The following is a 22,398-nucleotide window of genomic DNA, read 5'->3' on the forward strand; positions in this document are numbered from 1 at the left end:
AGCTTTGAAAAACAGATAGAGCTTTGAAAATGTGTGTAAGCAATTGAAAAAAACTGTAAAAGCTGGCTGTCAGCTGCATCAACTATTGGTGTAAACTCGTTTGACTTTTTATTTTTTTTTTGATTTATGGAGATGAACACATGTTTACAGTTTTTCTCAGTTGCTAAAACACTAAAATCCATTGGCTGAAGAAAGTTCTCAGTTGCTTGAACTCATTAAGCTAACTGTTCAGTCTGTTGTCAATACCTTAAACCATTTCACATGGTTTAGCAAAACTCTAAACACATTCTCATTCTTAAAACACATTCTGCACTCTAATGCACATGTCATCCATACTGGTAAACACAAGTGGCAACAATTACATATAAAGAGAGCAGAAATGTCATTGATTGAACACAATCAGTCAAAACTGATTTCACTTGTTTCAAATGATGTGACAACCAATATAAGCCAGTTCAGAGAGCAAACAGGTTGTTGAAGGTGGGAATGAGAAAGTGTGAGAATGGACAGAAGAATTTATGTGAGAGGACGAGGACGAGTGCGTATGCGAGGTGGGGGACGAGGAGAAAGAGGAGGAGGGCAAGAAAGAGAAAGAGGAGGACGAAGAGGAAGAGGAAGAGGAAGACAAAGAGTGGAAATATCCGATGAAATTCGAGCAACAATCATAGACCATGTTGTTGGCTGTATATGGTACAATAAACAAATTGTATGGCCCTGAACATTGTGCTTTCCATTTGTTTTCAGTACTGACTGCTCAATAGATTTCGACTGGTTACAGGTTCATATCATCAAAGAACAAGAATTACAGTATCACAGAGATGAAGTTTTTGAGATGCAGGGTACAGCACTGTAAAAATAAGGGTACAAGAAGGAGGAAGAACAAAAAAAAGGCAAAGAGCAAAACACAGTAATTTCTGATCAATTTTGAGCTTTTTGTATAATGACAGAAACATATGAAATTTGTTTTGAGATTAAAAATGTACTTCTCCCTGAGAACTATATGTTTTGAACTATGTGTTTTCTATTTTTTGGTGTATTGTTTACTGACTGCTTGATAGTGTATGTAATTTTGAGCAATTTGTTTATTATTTGAGAGCAGTGTTTGATTTTGAGCACAGGTAAAACTGTTTTGAGGCCAAAGTTTCATTTTGGGCACACGTAAAACTGTTTTTAGCGAAAGTTTCATTTTGGGCACACGTAAAACTGTTTTGAGGCGAAAGTTTCATTTTGGGCACACGTAAAACTGTTTTGAGGCGAAAGTTTGATTTTGCAAGAGGAGTCAGAGGTTTTGTAAATCGTGCTTGAAGCTGAGGTTTTGTGTTTAAGGTTTTGAGAAAATGGAGCAAGGTTTCAGAAATTGTGTTTTAGCAATTGAGAAAAACTGTAATAGAACCTTCTACGTTGGCATTTGTTCTGTTTTATTAATCACCTGAAGTGGAAACTTTCGAGAAGATGATCCATGAGAGGAAAAAAAAAACTTCAGTCATTGTGATGAGCATTGGTCTTAAGTATGTAGGGTAGACTTTTAAGAGATGGGTAAATAATAGTTAATAAAATCAAGACACATAACAAACACTCATAGTGATGCTTGTTTCAATGCTTCAGGCTTTTAATTTTTTCAAAGAACAAAAGCAAAGATGAGTTCATTGTGCAGAAGGAAGTTTTGCTAACAGCATACTTTTCATAACACATTCAGTCTGTTCTTAGATAAAGGCACAAAGCCTCTGAGACGACCCAGCTTCTGTTTATCTGACTTGTCGCTTCACTCCTTTAGTTGCGTTACAGCGATTAAAGAAATATAAAGAGGCTCCAGAGTGATTAGCTTAAGAAATAAGAGCATGAAAACACAAACATCAGCACTCATCCACCAGTGTTTGTGACAGATTCTTCTGTTTCAGGACTCATCCCATTTTCTTGGCGCAGACAGATGGACGATGTGCATGACACTGGAAATCATCCCAGCACTTGGACCCTACAAGTACCAAAAACAAACAAAAACAAAGAAAACCTGACACTGACTACATTTACAATAATCCTTATTTGCATTAAAATAGTTCAACGTTAACTGTTTACACTTATGCTAAATGAAATAATCTGATCAGATATTTGCATGAACAACATTACTAACACGTTTCTCAGTCAATCAACCTTAGTGTTTTACCATTTATCAGTTACACCAATCTCATAGCCAGTTCTAAACTGAAATTAGGATTTACCTCCATGATCATGATTCATTTGTATGCAGTGCTGTGCAGCCTTGTGGTTATTGGGCTCTCCAGGACACCAGTTTGAATAGCGGAAAGGCGTCCCATCACTCCACAACCAGAAATTCTCCTAAATCACAGATTTAAATAGATTCCGAATTGAAAAATATTTCCTCAAAAACTTGACAAACACTGGGCCTTGTGCTGTGATGGTGATGATTGATTTGCAGACGCAGCAGATATTATTAAAAATAAACAAAACAAAACAAGCGTGTCACTGGTGTTACAGGAAAATCTAAAAACCTGCAAAACATAGATGACAACTGGAGGAGGATGGGAGGAGGTGGTGGACATTCATTTATTCATTCATCTTCTGTACCCGCTTATTCCTGTTAAGGGACACGGGGGTCTGCTGGAGCCTATCTCAGCTGTCATCGGGCGAGAGGCAGGGTACACCCTGGACAGGTCGCCAGGCCTAACACAGAGAGACAGACAACCATTCACACTCACACACACACCTACGGCCAATTTAGAATCACCAATTAACCTCATGAGCATGTCTTTGGATGGTGGGAGGAAGGCGGAGTACCCAGAGAAAACCCACGCAGACGCAGGGAGAACATGCAAACTCCACACAGAAAGGCCCAGTACAGAAAGGCCCAGTCGGCCCATGGATTTGAACCCAGGACCTTCTCGCTGTGAGGCATCAATGCTAACCACCTCGCCACTGTGCCACCCGGTGGTGGACACAAACTAAAAAAAAAAATGATTCATTTAAAATGATGAATTAAATACCTGTTGAGCATCACTGCCTCCAATCCATGTTTCTGGATACGCATGAGTGCTAATGATTATCAGCCTCTGCATCTCATGGTACTCGGACACATTATGAATCGATGCAAGGTTTCCACCCAGGGACTGACAGTTTTTCTGCAGTGGAGATAAACAGAGATAAATGAGAGTTGTCAAAGCAATAGCAGGACTCACAACCAAAAGGATGCAAGACATAAAATAAACCCAGTGATTACCTCAGCTCTAGCCCAAGTCATGCGTGTTGGAACGTAGGGGAAACAACGTCCATTGTACTCAGACCATCCACGACAATGTAAGGACCTCTTGATCAGGCGACTCTTTGCTGAAAACAGTCTCCAGTTAAAGGTTTAATATATAGACTTTTATTGAAACATAATATAATAATGTGAGTCGTTGTCAGTTGTCTATTAGTAACTATGCTTTGGGACTGAACCATTCTTAACTAGTGATTAAGACTTTCTGAGAAGCTAAACACCAACATTAGTCTGACTGCAAAGGATGACAGCAACAACATGCATCAAATGTCAGTAGAAATCTTTGAGAAATACCCACTGACCGGTTTGAATATCACTGGACTTTTCTTCTGGAGGAGCTGGAAGAGATTTTCACAGCATTCATTAAATACTGTAACGAGTCTCATGTCACTGTATGCAGACGATACTCTACGATATACTCACCATCAGCTCCAATCAGAGTCATCATGACACAAACAATCACCATCACTGGCAGCGTCTTCATTGTGGAGATGATGCTGATTTCTAGCTTCAGTCAAGAGAACCAGACATGTTGGAAATATTTAACACCCACATGATGAACATTCAATAAAGGAAAAGACGATAAGAGTTGGTAGCAGACCTGCAGCAGAGTGATCCTCTCTTCTTCCTCCTCTGTGCTAACCTAAAGCCACAGCATTTTAAGAGAAGTAACAGCTCTTAAATATAATTACTTATCTCATCATCTCAGGAGACAGAGAAATACCGTTATCAGATAAAGCAGAGTCAGAACTTCACTTCTCTTTCTGCTACTTAATCAATAACATTTCAAAGAGTAGATGGCACTTAAAATTGGAGGGTGATGAATACTTAAACAGAACAAAGCAGCCCCCTAATTACTAATTTCATGTATTTTCTACAAAATAAACAATTTAAACGGTGAAACACACAAAATGCAATTAAAACTAGATTAAAACCGTTTTTAAGTAGAGATTTAAAAGGGGTCACAGATTTAGCTGACCTGATTTCCTCGTGTTGGTCATTTCACATTTGAGGGGCTCCTAACTGCTGGTCCCCTGGAACAGACAGTAGACCACTCAGTGATATAGCTGAGGCCATGAAGAGCCTTAAAAGTAATCTTCAGATCTATTCTAAAACATAATGGGAGCCTGGGGAGACCAGCTAAAACCAGAGTGATATAATCCTTTTTCCTGGTTTCGGTTAAAGCCTGGTAGGTGAATTTTGTACAGTGCGAAGTCATGAATTACACTTAACATGTAAACAGGCTGAAACAATAATGCAGGCACAACACAGGAAGTTGTCACAGATTCAGTTTTTAGTGGTAACATGTACAGAGAAAATAAAATCGGTCTTAGAACCGACCCCTGTGGAACACCATACACCACATTACACACAGATTATCTAAAATCGTTCACAGAAACATAAAACCTTCTATCTGACAAGTACGAGGAGAACCAGTCGAGGGCTGAGCCTGATATTACCGCCCAGACCCCAGTATCGAAGCCAGCTCTCAGGTCCAGGTCCAAATTAAAAGATCATTTGTGACCTTAAGTAGGATGGTCTCTGTGCTGTAGTGCTTCCTGAAACCAGAATGAAAGCTTTTAAATAAGTCATTAGCTTCTAGCAGAAAGAGGAGCTGTTTGGACATGGTTTTTGCAAAAATTTTGAAGTAAAAGGGAACTTGGAAATTAGTCTGTAATTCTGAGGTTGTTAAGAATCCAGTCCTATTTTTTTTTGTTGCCATGGGTTTCAAATGATCATGGACACTAAGGAGGGCCCAATAGAATTCATGATGTAAAACGGATGATGTTGAGGATGTGAGATCTCTGAGTAAATAGAGTTGATACCTTTTCAGGCAGTAGAAAATGTGAGGTTTTCAGTAGTGCAAACCAGAATCCTAAACTCTACCATCATTACAGCTTTACAGTTTTGACATGTCATTTGTTTTTTGAAGGACTGTGGAGTGTAAGTCATAATTCATTGTTGGTTTTGTTCTAATTTCACATCAGGTCCGCTCCATCCACCAGATTCCTTCAAACATTCTTCTGCTCATGTCTCTCTTCTATCCGGCAACTCATCTAATGTCTGATACATACTGTATGTGCATGTCTTCGAACATGACTCGTTAAATGGAAATTTTTTTTCTGCTTTGCAACACTGTTTTATCACAGAGGAAACCGTCCCTATCACATGTTTGAGCAAATTAATGTGTTTGCACCCTGCAGATCACACCGTGTGAGGAAGTTACCCGTAAATGATAAGACACATTAGGCTAGAAGTTTCACAATAGGCCCAATCTTTTTAATAATCGCTTTAAGGAACAATTTGGCACTTTTATTGTGGTGATTTCCAGTCAGCGTTGATAATTACAATTGTATTGACAGAGAAAGTTGAGTTTTATACTGAACAGATGGACCAAATAAGTTTAACACTACTCATTAACATATGAGTATGAAAAATTGTACACACTCTTTTTCTTTTACTGGATTCAGTTTGTAATCCTGATCAATGAAATCAAATTTAGTTCTGATGTCACAAGGCAATGCAAAATGGACTCAAAATTAGAAGGTTTTGAGTCCAGGAATGTTCATTTTTTAGAAGAAGGTGGAGTGATGCTGAGCTGGATTGGAGATCTATTGTTTAAGGTAACAGGTAACTAGTGATGTTACGAGACGTGTCGAGGCTTCGAAGCGTGTGTCGAGAATGGAGGCGGGGTTTCCGCGAAGCGCGTATCGAGGCTTGCTTCATTTAGGGGAGGGGCCAAAAATAATGACGTCCGAAGCCTCGCTGCCCGGCTGTACCACGTGACTGATTCAGAAAGTAGGCGCGTTCGACTTCATGCAGATCTGTGCAGATCTGACTTGACGTGATACATGCTGGGTAGAACAAGTTCATTTTAACCAATCATATTCGAGGTCTATGAGCATAACAACCCAGCATGCATCACGTCAAGTCAGATCGGCACAGATCTGCATGAAGTCGAACGCGCCTAGTGGTTCTGATTTTCCCGCGAGGTTTGACAGCACTATAAACCTCTCGGGTTTCTTTGATAGAGTGTCAAGTTGCGGAGTTTGGATAGAGTTTATATAATTTGGAGATAGTTTGGATAGTTTAAAAAGAGAGAGATAGTTTGAAGATTTAGGAGAGTGAGGAGAGAAAGATAGGTAAGAGGATGGAGCCAGCTAGGAAGAGACATAATGAGTGCCCTCTTCCTAGTTCCACAAGCACTTTCACTTTCCTCTGCCTGTTTAAGCCCATGCCATTTGCCTAAAGTGACGGAAAAACACACAACCTGCCATATCATATCATACTACCATTTTGGGAAAAGTTACACACACAATATATATTGTGTGTTTTATTCAAAAAATATCATACACCTGTGATAATTTAAGTAGAGAAATTATTTGGTCATACACTTTTTTGTAATTCATAGTCATTCCCAAGAGCCATTACAGATAGTGATGGCCCTCTGACACCCGAGGCTCCGACACATGCGCCGTAGCTCATGAAGCAATTGTATCGAACTACTGTGCCGAGGCGTGGTTCGTTCGAAGCAGCTGAGTGACGTCCGAAGCAGTTCAAGCGCTTCGGAGGTCACTCGAAGCACTTGAACTGCTTCAGACGTCACTCAAGTGCTTCGGACGCTTCAGCAGCAAACGAATCACCTGAGGGGTTCGGTTTGTCATGTGAATCACTTGGTGGATCGAGTGTGTTCAGGGATTTCCCGGATACCCTATTTGGTGGTGCTCATTTGAATGTTTCTTTGCAGAGTGGTTTGTTGCTGTAGTTGGAGTTAGTTGCGTATTTTGTGGAGATAGATCGTAATTAGAGATTCAGAGAGAAATAGATAAATTAGTTACATAGTTAGATAACACTGTACTGATAGATAGACATAGTTACATAGATAGTCCTAAATAGCGGCATATATAGATAAGACAGAGAGAGAGATACAGATAAGATATAGATATATATGATATATCTAATATAAAACTATAGCCCAAAACTATACACGCACTTCTGACTATATATAGTCACACTACTAAACCATGATACCAAGAGCAAAAGAAAATAGTTGACGTAAGCGCTGAAACATAAACATTAGTGCAAATTACAGTTTTTCTCAATTGCTAAAACACAATTTCTGAAACCTTGCTCCATTTTCTCAAAACCTTAAACACAAAACCTCAGCTTCAAGCACGATTTACAAAACCTCTGACTCCTCTTGCAAAATCAAACTTTCGCCTCAAAACAGTTTTACGTGTGCCCAAAATGAAACTTTCGCCTCAAAACAGTTTTACGTGTGCCCAAAATGAAACTTTCGCCTCAAAACAGTTTTACGTGTGCCCAAAATGAAACTTTGGCCTCAAAACAGTTTTACGTGTGCCCAAAATGAAACTTTGGCCTCAAAACAGTTTTACCTGTGCTCAAAAACAAACACTGCTCTCAAATAATAAACAAATTGCTCAAAATTACATACACTATCAAGCAGTCAGTAAACAATACACCAAAAAATAGAAAACACATTGTTCAAAACATATAGTTCTCAGGGAGAAGTACATTTTTAATCTCAAAACAAATTTCATATGTTTCTGTCATTATACAAAAAGCTCAAAATGATCAGAAAGTACTGTGTTTTGCTCTTTGCATTTTTTTTGTTCTTTCTCCTTCTTGTACCCTTATTTTTACAGTGCTGTACCCTGCATCTCAAAAACTTTATCTCTGTGATACTGTAATTCTTGTTCTTTGATGATATGAACCTGTAACCAGTCAAAAGCTATTGAGCAGTCAGTACTGGAAACAAATGGAAAGCACAATGTTCAGGGCCATACAATTTGTTTATTGTACCATATACAGCCAACAACATGGTTTATGATTGTTGCTCGAATTTCATCGGATATTTCCACTCTTTGTCTTCCTCTTCCTCTTCCTCTTCGTCCTCCTCTTTCTCTTTCTTGCCCTCCTCCTCTTTCTCCTCGTCCCCCATTGCTCTCTGAACTGACTTATATTGGTTGTCACATCATTTGAAACAAGTGAAATCAGTTTTGACTGATTGTGTTCAATCAATGACATTTCTGCTCTCTTTATATGTAATTGTTGCCACTTGTGTTTACCAGTATGGATGACATGTGCATTAGAGTGCAGAATGTGTTTTAAGAATGAGAATGTGTTTAGAGTTTTGCTAAACCATGTGAAATGGTTTAAGGTATTGACAACAGACTGAACAGTTAGCTTAATGAGTTCAAGCAACTGAGAACTTTCCTCAACCATTGGATTTTAGTGTTTTAGCAACTGAGAAAAACTGTAATGACGGTCCACAGAGTGTAGTAGTGACGTAATGAAAATGGTTCAACGACAACCGCGCGCCATTACAGTTTTTCTCAGTTGCTAAAACACTAAAATCCATTGGCTGAAGAAAGTTCTCAGTTGCTTGAACTCATTAAGCTAACTGTTCAGTCTGTTGTCAATACCTTAAACCATTTCACATGGTTTAGCAAAACTCTAAACACATTCTCATTCTTAAAACACATTCTGCACTCTAATGCACATGTCATCCATACTGGTAAACACAAGTGGCAACAATTACATATAAAGAGAGCAGAAATGTCATTGATTGAACACAATCAGTCAAAATTGATTTCACTTCTTTCAAATGATGTGACAACCAATATAAGCCAGTTCAGAGAGAAAACAGGTTGTTGAAGGTGGGAATGAGAAAGTGTGAGAATGGACAGAAGAATTTATGTGAGAGGACGAGGACGAGTGCGTATGCGAGGTGGGGGACGAGGAGAAAGAGGAGGAGGGCAAGAAAGAGAAAGAGGAGGACGAAGAGGAAGAGGAAGAGGAAGACAAAGAGTGGAAATATCCGATGAAATTCGAGCAACAATCATAGACCATGTTGTTGGCTGTATATGGTACAATAAACAAATTGTATGGCCCTGTACATTGTGCTTTCCATTTGTTTTCAGTACTGACTGCTCAATAGATTTCGACTGGTTACAGGTTCATATCATCAAAGAACAAGAATTACAGTATCACAGAGATTAAGTTTTTGAGATGCAGGGTACAGCACTGTAAAAATAAGGGTACAAGAAGGAGGAAGAACAAAAAAAAATGCAAAGAGCAAAACAGTAATTTCTGATCAATTTTGAGCTTTTTGTATAATGACAGAAACATATGAAATTTGTTTTGAGATTAAAAATGTACTTCTCCCTGAGAACTATATGTTTTGAACAACGTGTTTTCTATTTTTTGGTGTATTGTTTACTGACTGCTTGATAGTGTATGTCATTTTGAGCAATTTGTTTATTATATGAGAGCAGTGTTTGTTTTTGAGCACAGGTAAAACTGTTTTGAGGCCAAAGTTTCATTTTGGGCACACGTAAAACTGTTTTGAGGCCAAAGTTTCATTTTGGGCACACGTAAAACTGTTTTGAGGCGAAAGTTTCATTTTGGGCACACGTAAAACTGTTTTGAGGCGAAAGTTTCATTTTGGGCACACGTAAAACTGTTTTGAGGCGAAAGTTTGATTTTGCAAGAGGAGTCAGAGGTTTTGTAAATCGTGCTTGAAGCTGAGGTTTTGTGTTTAAGGTTTTGAGAAAATGGAGCAAGGTTTCAGAAATTGTGTTTTAGCAATTGAGAAAAACTGTAACGGGTTTAGTGGCACACTGTGAAATCACCGGTCTTTCGTTATTGAATCAAGGGATCGATTCCCATTGTTTGTTTGTTTTTTTATTTTTTATTGTTAGTATGTATATAATTTTCTTATAATCAACTTTAAACCACATATCCATGTAACGTAGTAGAATAGGAATGTGCATGGCGAATCAAGTCCCACACAAGCATGAACCAGTAAGACACGTCTCCATTGCACTACATTTTATTGTCCACTAGATACAAAAAATAGAGCACGGAGTCACTGAAGCTTCGAGTAATGAACCTTTTTTTAATCACGTGTCGAGGCTTCAACAAAACCTCGATTGCCCATCACTAATTACAGACACAAAAAAATCAATGCTTCACACATTATGTGGTTATACACCTGGCCAGTAGGTGGTTTCATGTGCACATGAAGCTTCGAGAAATGAACCCTTTCTCGAACCAGTTGGCTCAAGTGGTTCGATGCCTCATGAGGCTTCATCTCGCCATCACTACAGGTAACCATCCTGCAACACAGAGAGGACCATGTTACAAAACAAACTAATTCTTCATCAGCCGTGGTCAATGAGTCATTGCACAGATAAACACAACAAACTAACTGGAAGTAGACGGCAGACCAGGGTAGATATACTGCAGGGCTTGATGGGTGGATAGGTTTCAGGTGTGCAGGCTGATTGCAGAGCAGGATCTGAATGGATAGCCACACCCAGCGACTGAAAGACACTCAGAGGCAAAACTAGTTCAAGGATATATATTTAGTGATTATTTTAAATAAATGACTGAGTTCATTCAGCCAATAATCTTGGTATATACTGTAAGAGCAGATATAATTATTGTCATTAACCGATATGTTACATGTTTGACCCTTCACCTCAGTATGATTTTTACATAAACTTTAGTAACAGTGAACTTTACTCAAGCGACAGCAAGAAAAAGCAAAAGAGAAGTTGAGACAGTCACTATAGGTGTTAAGAGTTCATTTTATTTTAAGTGCTGCCGCTGTTTTCACTGTGTCACTCTTTGATGAACATTCTGTAGGATGCTGAATCATTGTGTGGAGGCCTAAAAGTACTGAACAACACAAATGCATTTTATTACTGAAATAAATGTTACGCTACAGCTGAATGAGTGATTAGATAAATGATCGGGGCTTTGGTGGGAATCCCTTCAATCATTCTCAGGCACTGGTATTGTAACAACAACTCACCCTAGACTACATTAATGATAATACTTATAATTATTATTATTTTTTTAGTTCAGTTCATACAAGAAACAACACTTGTAAAAAGTGTTTTACTATAAAAATAAATCAAGAAAGTTACATACAGTTACAAAGTGGCTTCTCTCGATGTAAATTTAATAGAATTAAGAAGTTAAAATATTACAAAGACACAAAAGTTATCACATGAGCAGCAGTTGATGACAGTGGGTAGGAAAATCATCTTTTACAAGAAAAAAACAGTCTGAAGGTGGGCGATTGTCTGCCTCTAACCCTAACCCTAACCCCCAACCTAACCCTGAACCTGAATGCACCAAAAACAGAAGAAGCAGAAAGAGGAAGTAGAGATGGCAGACACATCACAGACAGAGGAGAAGAGGCACCAGGGTCATCGTGGACAAAGAGCATCCTGCAGTGAGCCATACTGCAGGAAGTGGAAAGTAAAGCACGAAGTAGAAACAAAAATTAACGTGATTGGCAAAAAAGACACAGCACCGACTAGCATTTGGGTGGTGTAGTTACAGAGTGAGCCAGACTGATGAGTGCACAAGTATAAATGACTCACACCAGTGTTGGCTAGTCGTGCAGGCAGGCATGTTACTACATCACACTAACTTAAATAAACATAGCTTATTGAACTAAGTTTTAGCTTTGACTTTCATTCTTGCTCCGTCTCTTTCCTCCCGGTCCCACCCACCTGGTTACCCCGGAGGTAAACTTGGACCACTAACCCTCTGGTTCATGGACAACCCACTCTACGAGCCTGCTTCAATGGTTCAATGCAAACTGTAAAAACACTTTTGCTTATGTGGCAGTGTGGACAGGAATGATGTTAGGAAATGCTGAAACACTCTGGTTTGGTTATGACTGAACCAAAGTGTGTTGGTCTTTCCCTTCATCTGCTCATCTGTGTTTGTCATGTGAGCCTTAGTCTGACTGAAGCTGAATAAGGGAGCATAGACCAACACCATCACTAAACAAGTGAAAATCAAATCAAACAAAGATTTCAAGGCTACTTGCTTTATGTCAATACCTGCGCCCTCATCAGTCGAAGGTATTGACATAGAGCCCATTGTTTATTTACAAAGTAAAGGATACTAGAGTGAGCAAACCTAACAGCTGGCAGATTCTCTTGTGTTTGTTGTGACATGAACCAAATTATTCCCATAAAAACAGTGACTGGCTAATGCCATCTGCAGTTTTATCACATTTTTTATCTTGTAGTGATATTGTATTGTACCTTTCTGACTACTACATCAGTAGATCTGTCCATCTCTAGTCTGGTGTAGCCACCCTTATTTCCTCAGAATACTTGGATTTCATTCACATCAGAGTCATTTAGTTGTAAACTAATTCAACTCCACGTTTCTCAGACGACGTGTACGACTACAGTTACTCTTCTGTCCATCACCACATAAAGCCCCGCCCCCAAATGATCTGATTCGTCCGGCAGATCTTTGAAGGAGTAACAGGGCGGCTTCAGGCTAACTTTCCAGGGTAGTTCACCCATATGACCATACCAATGTCCTACTCTCTCTCAATCTCAGGAGTGTCTTGAGGGAATTTCTTTAAATTTGGTATATATGTTTACTTTGACTGATTATAATTCGTCAGCCAAAGTCATGCGCAACTTAGGACGAGGGTCCTCCAACACAAGATCTATGGTTTTGCCAGTACGTTGTGGCCCATAACTCAGCTTGTGAACACAACGTCCCACTTCTTGCAGCAGCAACCAGATATCACCTGGACCACACCACAACTCTGCAAGAAGATAATAGATAAAGCTTATAGTTAGTTTTGCTGCTATAGGCCTAGGCTGCTGGGTGACGTTGTTTCTGGTGTTATCAGTCAAGTTACAACATCAACCAACCCTCCCTCATGAAATACACTGGAAATGGCTGTGTTTACTGATTATTTGGAAACAGATGTCTGACCCATCTTTATTACTTTATACTCTTTCAGCATCGCTGGAAACATATCAAACTAAACAGAGACTTTGCTCCTTGTCTTTCCCTTTAAGACACAGTGAGACGTTTTCTGCTTGGAACGCTGTCACATGAGCTCTTCTCGGACCACATCTGTTTTTTGTTTTTTTTTGTTTTTTTTCTCAGTGTTGGATCAAAAACATCACAAAATGAAATCCAAAGTAAGTGTTACCAGGCTCATATTCTGATGAGAATTAAGTTTGGCTATGCTAGGCTACAGATGAGTAGGACAGGAAACTGAATCAAGTTAAATACAAATGATATTGCTGCCCTGTACTGTTGACTGATCCACAGCTAACAAGATAAAAACAATAAGACACATCACCCACTACTTTACATTAACACATTAACATCAGTTTGGAGGCTTGCTGCAGCTCATTCTATATAATTAAATATTGATTTATAGTCAAAGCTCAAAGCTGCAACCTTTGCTGAATTAAATAACAATGATCTGTGTTTTTAAAGGGAATGAAACTCAGATGAAATTACTTTTCAGTGATAAACATTATGTTGATGTCCTGATTTGACCCCAGGCTCTTTTAGCTGTATGAAAACATTTAAGAAATATCAACATTTTGTTGTGGTTGTTTTGGATGATACTGAGGTTTTATATTATTCAAAAAGCTTTAGGGCCCTAACCCATCATGCCGGGGCTGGAAGATATTGATAGTTCACTCAACATAGGGGTGAAGCAACATACAAAAACAGCATAGCAGCCTTCTAAACCTTCAGAATTTCTCTGTGCGCTCTGAGTGCTCTATCTTTCTGCTCTCTCTCATTGTGAGAATGTGTCTGAGACACAGGACATTGTTGAAGAGGACCCTGATAATAAGACATCCTCCTCTGTTGAGAATGTGACCCTCAGTGTTGACCTCCTGTTGTCTCTCAACCACCAGTAAACATGCTACATTCCAAAAATGGAAAGATGTTATGGTCGAGCTCCCTACTTGAACAGCAGGCTAGACTTAGTGCTGCTAATGTCATCAAAATGGTTTCAAGGCCCAAACAGATAAACTGTTGAGCTCTTGTCTATCAATGTAAATGGCCTTGCTTTTATATAGCGCTTTTCTACCTATTGGTACTCAAAGCGCTTTACAGTCGTAGACACATCTACCCATTCGCTCACACAAGCACACACACATTCACACACCAGTGCCACGCCTTGAGATAACTAATTTGGGGGGGGATAGAGTTGGATGTGACCCACTTGCAACCCTACACTAGGTAGCTCATTTTGGCAGGAGGGTATGAGTCAAAACATGAAGATACAGCAAGACTTTGGGTTGCTGACACTGAACTTTCGCAGGCGCACTGGAGCTTATCCCAGCTGTCATTGGACAGGTCTCCTTGTCTATCAAAGGACTAACACAGAGAGACAGACAACCATCCACACTCACACCTATGGCTAATTTAGAATCACCAATGAACCTAACCAGCATCTCTTTTGACGGTGGAAGGAAGCTGGAGTACCCAGAGATTACCCATGCAGACACAGGGAGAACATGCAAACTCCACACAGAAAGGCCCCAGTCAGTTGATGGATTTGAACCCAGAACCTTCTTGCTGTGAGGCATCAGCGCTAACCACCAATGACAATTTTAATTTTTATTTATAATACTTTAATTATAATAATTTTCAGGAGGTTTAAACTGCTGTAGTCAAATTGACCCCAAGGATAAAAAAAATAAAATAAAATAAATGTTGAGGACTATTGAGGAGGGTTAAATTAAAATTGCAAGAATTTTCAAATGTTTTTTTGGTTTTGTGTAATAGATAATGTATTTGTATAATGGTATTATAGCTGGAATTGTTAGATATACCGATTTAATCAGAAGATTCAACACAGAGTCAAAGACCATAGTATAATGCATAAATGTTTTAATTGGTATAGGAAAAGAAAGTACAGTTCATTCTGCGGAACAAGTTTGTGGCAACAGCATTTAGATGTTCATTCTGCTCTATTCATGACATTCTTAACGCAGAATTACACAAGTACAGATGTGAAATCAGATAAATGAGAGACTGAAGAACACGTGAACCAGTGTTTTACAGATCAAGTCTGTTTCAGTTCAGGCATCACATGAGAATGCAGCTACAGATCGATGGAAGCTTGGCGTCACACTGTGCATAGTCCAAGCATCCAGACCCGTTTCCTAGCGGCAAGAACACAAGCGTCAGTCAGGACAACTCAAACTGAACCTGAACCAAAGACGGAATCCATGTTGTTGCGTAATTCTAAAACACTTTTATTCATTTTCAGGGTGGGTGGATTTACCTTCAAAGCTTAGCATCAAACAGCGATTCTCCTGCTTGGCAGACTCTCCATGACAGAAGCTGCTCAAGTTGTCATTGTAATGAAAATAATTCCAAAAGTCATTTAACCACGAGTGAGAACCCTGTGAGAAAAAAAAAACAAAAAAAAAACAAACAGCCGATTTATGTTGGAATTCATACTGATTTCAAGAATGATGATTTCATGAGGATGAATTCCATACCTCTGTACTTTTAGGGTCTCTAACCCATACTTGTCCATGCTCCTGTCCAGCTCTCTTCATCATCTCATGGATCCGTTCAGCGTTCCCGGCTTCAGACACAAATGCTAGAAATCCAGGCAACCCCATCGCCTTGGACCAGCAGTTTTGCTACAGTGGAGAGGAGCAAAGAGAATGGAGTGGCCAAGAAAAACAACCTCAGTGATGGGACACAAAATGTGCAGAGTTAACCTACGTCGGCCTCAGCCTGAGTCATCTTCTCCGGGACGTAAAGGACGCAGTGAGTATCAAATGAAATCCATCCATGAGGGCAAGATGGAAGATGATATCCACCATCAAGTGTAGTATCTGCACAAGACAAATTCAGAAGAGAGGGTGACGTTTAGTTGTGGGTAGTTGCATAAAACCCTTTTGACAAAGTGTTGTAACTGTTGGCCATGCCTAGCTGTTTTCATCTGTGTGAGATAGAGATGTTATTATTGGATCATACTGTAGATATGTTCATGTCTCAAACAGGCCTCATTCTAAATCAGAGGAAATCAACACTTCTTCAACTCAGGTTGGGTCGCAGTGCTTCCACGTCAGTTCCACATCTTATTTCCATCTTCTTCTGAGTCGTCTCTGATTACACTCAGCAATTAACACAAATCTGATGAAATACAGGTTCACCTGGTGGTCCTTCTGTCCAAGGTTCATCTGTGGTACCTGTCAGAGCTGCAACGACAGTTTGATCAGGGTGTTAATCTGTCCTTTCAGACAAGTGAGCACTGGTTGAAGAAATAATCACATCCTTTACTTCATGATAACCGTCTTCTCTAACACCGATGACACAACACGATACAAACACAGTTTTTCAACTCCTGCATTCAAACGTAAAAGGTACACTAATAGAGGATTTTCACCAACATGTAAATAAAATGTAATAGCCCAGAATGCCTTTTTATGTAAAGTAAAATGCGAAATGTGATGGAGTAGAAGTATTAAGAGTCAGAAAATGGAGATGTTGAGGTAAAACACTTCCTACTTGTTCTCATGTACGTTAAACGACCAGCATCAATACTCACCAGCAGCTCGGGTTAGAAACATCACGGCGCACACAAGCAAAGACACAGCCAGCATCTTCATGGTGGACAACCTTTCAGAGAGACAGACAGTAACTTCTACAAGAAGCAGACAAGCCAACACTGATGAGGAAAGAAGATGATGGGTGAACCTGGTGTAGAAAAATCTTCTTCTTCACCTTCTTCCTTCACAGTGTCAGCCTGCAGGGAATGTGTCAGACAGGAAAGAGATTCTCTTATATACACATGTCCAGGTGAAAGCTCATTGACTATGCAAAGACAGAAATGAGAACATGAATTGAACCTGTGATCCAAGTAAAACAGCAGCTATGGGGCAATGCCAAGAAAGGTGACTCATTGTTTCATTGCAGGTACTGGTGTTTATACTGGGCTGGTCCAACAATGGCCTCATCCAACCTCCAAGTGTTGACCAAAGCTCACCTGATATTTGTCCAAGCAGTTCAACCGAACTTCAGGGTAAAGCATTATAAATTCATGTTTGTCTCAGTGTGAGATATGACTCCTCAATTAGCAGCCTGGCTTCATAGTGTCAGTAAGTTTTAACCATGCAGTAGTACACCCACCTAACATGTTGTTAGTTGCAGTTTGACTAAATCTAATAATTAAAAGTTGACAAAATAATTAAAAGCTGTCAACACTTATTTACATGATTCTGCGTGAACTATGCACCACATGGTGACTTGCCCGTGCTCTGTGCCTCAACGTTACACATGGTTAATTTTCCTCTATCTAGGGTGAATTTACATTTACACCATTTGTAGATCACAAGTCTCTAACAATTGTCCTAGATCTCAGAGTTCACCAAAGAAAGACACGCAGCATGTGAGCGGGAAAAAAGCAGCCTAATCACTGACTGACTCTCCACGGCCACGGAGGAGCCGTCCACTAGAGACCTAACCCTGGGTGTGGAAGCTGACCAGACTACAACCCTGGACATGAACCCTTGGGGAATCACTGAACTGCCAGAGTGGAGACAGCGCCTCCTTCGGGTCATCTTTTACAAAGTCATGAACAAAAGCTGATGCTTCATTCCTCTTTTGGTCTTTAATAAGAGGAAACTAAATGCATTTAAGATAACTCATCTTTGATTAACACTACAACAAAGAGTTAAAATGCGTTATGTTAAGTCTGATCTAAGGACATTTGACTTAAATTATAGTTTAAGTCAACTATTGGTTAGCACAGCGAGAATGTCCCAGGTTCAAATCCATGGGCCGACTGGGCCTTTCTGTGTGGAGATTGCATGTTCTCCCTGTGTCTGCGTGGGTTCTCTCTGGGTACTCCAGCTTCCTCCCACCATCCCACCACATGCTCATTAGGTTAATTGGTGATTCTAAACTGGCCGTAGGTGTGAGTGTGGATGGTTGTCTGTCTCTCTGTGTTAGCCCTGAGATAGACTGGAGACCTGTCCAAGGTGTGTCCCCTCCTCTCGCCCGATGACAGCTGGGATAGGCTCCAGCAGACACCCACGACCCTTAACAGGAATAAGCGGGTACAGAAGATGAATGAATGAATGAATGAATAAATATAGTTTAAACTGATTCATTCATTAATACATAGTGTTTTCAGTCATGTGGAAGAATTTATATTGAGATAACTGAACTGACAGTGATTATTTTCCTAAGCAGAATTATTTTGTAAAAAGCTAAACAGAGTAGATATTTGACTGGTTCTGGTATTTTATATTGTGTCTTTCTTGTGTAAATACTGTAGACCTGATGAGTGATGCAGGTCTGCCCCCTGCTGTTAGAAAGACAAACTGTGTCAAATCTTGATTTCATTACAGTTTTTTCTCGATTGTTTACACACATTTTCTGAAAGCATGCCTCATATTCTCAGAACTCTACACACAAATCCAAAAACACACACACAATGGGCAAAACCTCTCAATTCTCCTGCAAAATTAAACTTCACATTCAAAACAATGTTATTTCTTCTCAAAATGGTATTTTGTTTTCAAATGACACACACAAACCATCATATCAATAGACATTTATAAGAACCAGTTGAACACTGACGTGCTCAATGTAAAACACACTTCTCCATTCATCGTAATGACTTAGGCCTTTTTTGTTCAGTGTTACACTTACTACAGACAGTATATACATATATATATAAGTGTGTTGTAATGTAAAATATTTGAGAATATTGTTTTTATATTCAGAACACACAAATACACGGTAATAAATATATTTTATTTTTCCCACAAAAACAATGTACACAGTGTACATCCCAACCAACACAAAGTTCCACATACTGTACAGTGGTCTACATACAAAACAGAAGAATTTACTGTATACAGTTATTGTAAAAAAAACTATGCTGTTATGGCGTTATTTTCTAGGACCATGTTGATTATTTCAGTTTCCTGTTCAGGAGATAGAAGACGTTCCCGACCACCTTGTGTTGGTAATCTTTCAGTTCTGCCAAACAAATAGTAAAATACTGTAAATACTGTGTAGGAATGCAAAGTAAGAATACATTTCCCAAATACTTGAAACATACTTTATTTTTATAGAACAGTCCACAGGCATTTCTGTACTACTGTACTCATTGAGTACTGTATTGATATGCAGTACTGCAATTTTCTATTGAGAGTAGATTTCTTACCTATTCTCATTTCAGAAGGTCCGGATAATGGATGCTACAGTGTACCTGCTCAAATTTGGCTGTACTCTTTGCCCAGCCTCCCTCATTGTTAGACCATGGTTGATCACATGGTCAACCAAAGTGGCTCGGATCTCATCAGAGATTACAGTCCTTGGCCTTCCTTGTCCTCGTTCTCGTTCTCCCTGTCCTCCTCCTCTTACTCTCACTCCTCTGGCTCTGGCTCTGCCTCTGTTTTCAATGTTGGCATCCATTACTCCAAAACAGAGCCCACCTGTTGCCCTTTTTATGCTAAAGCAATGATTGCTAATTGTAAACCTGTGTGACAGGTGTTTACCCATGTGATGAGTCAGTATGCATAGTAGGACAACTTAACTTTAGAATTTGAATGGTAGTGTGTTCCTTGAGAAAACAAGAGATTTTCGCCATGAAAATTGTGCCAAATGCAGAGAATTGTGTGTAGTGTTGTGAAAAAAGTGTGTTTTAGAATTGCAATTTGAGTGTAAAGCAGGAATTGTGCTTGTACTTTAGCAGAATTGGTTCAGGGGGTTGGTGCACGAGTTACATGTTGTGGTCATTGTGTCTCAAGTACCAGTTTTTGTGTGTAAACAATCGAGAAAAACTGTAACATAAAGAGAAAATAGAAGAATGTTAGTCAAAGGAAACGAATGGACTCGTATTCATTCTTCAAACCAAGAACCTGCTATGTGGGCTGTTTATCCAATAAACTGTATTTTCTACTTTAATTTAAAAAACACTTTTTCCATTCAGATCTCAAATGTTTGCCGAACAGTGACGTTGCCTGACGACCTCTAACCTCTGAGCTCCCTCATCAGCATGCTCTTCCCTTTCGCTGTCCTCTTATTTACGTCTCAGTGTGATGTCCGACTCGTCCTACTGCAGTAAATAAGCAAAAACTTTATCGATTATATTATTTATTAAAGAAATTATTATTATTTTTTTTTTCAAGAAATTCATTTTTAATTTAACATTACATCATATATTTTTTTTAAATGTCATGCATCATGTTGTCTTAACCCGCCTGTTGTCTTTGGGTCAATTTGGCCCCATTTCAAAATGTAAACTGTCATAACTTTGGTTTTCTTCCATATAATTGCCTGAAAATGACATGGATGGTCCCCTACTATGGTCGGTACAAGTCAAACTAATTATGACTATATTTGTTAAATTATCTCTTATGTTTTATCACAATTTATACCACCTGTGGTCTTCACCGGATCAATTTGACCTGGTTAGATTTAGTGGTGCAAAGTGTCACAGATTTAGTGTCGCACTTTGCAGCACAATGAACACACACACACACACACGTACAACCACCCACACATACCTACCCATTTACCCAACCACCCCCACCCACACACACACGAATTGGAAAATCGTTGAATCTGATCAAATCCAGTAAAAATGTCTATGCTAACATTACAGAATGCATGGTTTTATACTGTAATGGCAGTGCGATTAAAAGACGTGGTTATAATAATCTATACTGGCCTAATCCTCCGGTCAGAGAAGACGCAGCAACTTCTCTCCTTTAGATGACTTTATTGACCTCTATCCAACTTAACAGGACACTGTAGTACATGAGTGTGTGGTTTGTGATGTCTGCAGAGTAGACTTGTAGTTCTCGAGACCGGTCTTGGTCTCGAGACCACTTTTTCGTGGTCTTGGTCTTGTCACAGCCTCGACAGTCTGCGGTCTCGGTCTTGTCTCGGTCTCGGGTCTCTCGGTCTCGCAATGTCTCGGACTGGCCGAGCGGTCTCGAAGGGATTTGTAACCTATAATATCCAGGCAGGCACAGTTTTTTTTTTTTTTTTTTGATATCATTATATCGGGGTAACGATACGGTACGGTGTCACTGCACACAGTCTGTCAATCCCTGACCATGAGAACACACACAGGCTTAATCCCTCTCGTGCCTACATGAAATGCAGCCTTATTTTATTATTATATATTTTATTTTATTAAATGTTGGATGTGGTATGTACGGTTAAGACTTAAGTCCTCTTCTGTGTGGCCCTATGAGCCTATCATGCCACTACAGCTGCAGAATGGTTTAGGCTACAGATTCTGTAGAGAACAACATCAGACCTTATAGAGTAGAAGTGTATTTTCTGTTAAGATTGGTTTCATTTCTTATCAACAATACACACGAGTTAGTTGGCTGACAGGAGGAAAATGCAAAATGGCAAAAAAATATTTTTTTTTTCTCGGTGGAGAGCTGAACTAGTCTTGGTCTTGTCTTGGTCTTGATACTCTCTGGTCTTGGTAGTGTCTTGGCCTCGGTTTAGGCGGTCTTGACATGCACTAGCACTTTACTGTGCACTGCACTTTAAATGTGTATTAGCAATGTACTTCAAGTATTAGGTAGGGCAGATTGCACAGCTCAGCTCAGATCCTCTTGCACAATTGGTCCCTATCTGGTTGCCAGTTATGTACCCTCTCCTTTGTTTGGATGTTTATATGTTTTATGCCTTATGTCTGTCTATGCAGCAGTACCCTGTCTCTAAACCAAATTTCTCCCAAGGGAGACGAATAAATGAACTTGACTTGACTTGACTTGACTACAAGTCTACTGCAGAGGACAACAACAATAAACAATATTAATGATAACTAGAAAATTCCCGCGGAAATTTTTGAAGTGCCGAGTGGGCTGTTGCCGGGGTTGTGTATTGAAAAAGCACACCTCAAATAGTAATTTTTAACATGTATATTTACACACATGAGCCACTAATTCTACCATTAGCCACAATTGTTAGCAATTAGCATGTCTTTACATGCAGTCAAGCATTAGCTGCTAATGTTAGCAATTAGCATGTCTTTACGACCATGAGCAGCTAGCACGCTGGCTGCTCTTGGTAGTAAAGCATTAGCCACTAATGTTAGCAATTAGCATGTCTTTACTAAGTAGCATGTCTTTACTACCATGAGCAGCAGCTATAACAAAAAGCACAACTCAAATAGTCATTTAAGGCCTGGTTCCTACTGACAGGATGGGTGTGAGTTTGATGTCATGCAGGGTACAACAAACCAAACAGGATGAGGAGGATGCAGTAGGTCTGGCTGAGAGGCAGAGACACTGAGAAGG

The 22,398-nt window shown here is 39.5% G+C and overlaps 1 protein-coding gene and 1 pseudogene across 2 annotated transcripts; both read right to left on the reverse strand.

Annotated features, from left to right (window-relative positions):
• Positions 1-1,894: 1,894 nt before the first annotated feature.
• On the reverse strand, positions 1,895-3,929 carry LOC311492209 (type-2 ice-structuring protein-like; annotated as a pseudogene). Its single transcript has 6 exons — positions 3,873-3,929; positions 3,695-3,779; positions 3,574-3,609; positions 3,233-3,339; positions 3,000-3,134; positions 1,895-1,972 (listed from the first exon to the last, which is right to left on the reverse strand). The product of its transcript is annotated as a type-2 ice-structuring protein-like (transcript).
• An 11,258-nt stretch (positions 3,930-15,187) lies between these two features.
• On the reverse strand, positions 15,188-17,579 carry LOC311492218 (type-2 ice-structuring protein-like; the record flags this gene model as incomplete). The annotated part of the gene is made up of 6 exons (XM_084550435.1): positions 16,668-17,579; positions 16,273-16,317; positions 15,839-15,951; positions 15,607-15,753; positions 15,387-15,507; positions 15,188-15,264 (listed from the first exon to the last, which is right to left on the reverse strand). The coding sequence occupies exons 1-6, from the start codon at positions 16,726-16,728 to the stop codon at positions 15,188-15,190; spliced, it is 564 nt and encodes a 187-aa protein (XP_084406561.1). The 5' UTR covers positions 16,729-17,579.
• Between the last annotated feature and the right edge of the window lie 4,819 nt (positions 17,580-22,398).

This window comes from Chelon labrosus (assembly GCF_963514085.1).
Source record: "Chelon labrosus genome assembly, chromosome: 1".
Lineage (NCBI taxonomy): Eukaryota > Metazoa > Chordata > Actinopteri > Mugiliformes > Mugilidae > Chelon > Chelon labrosus.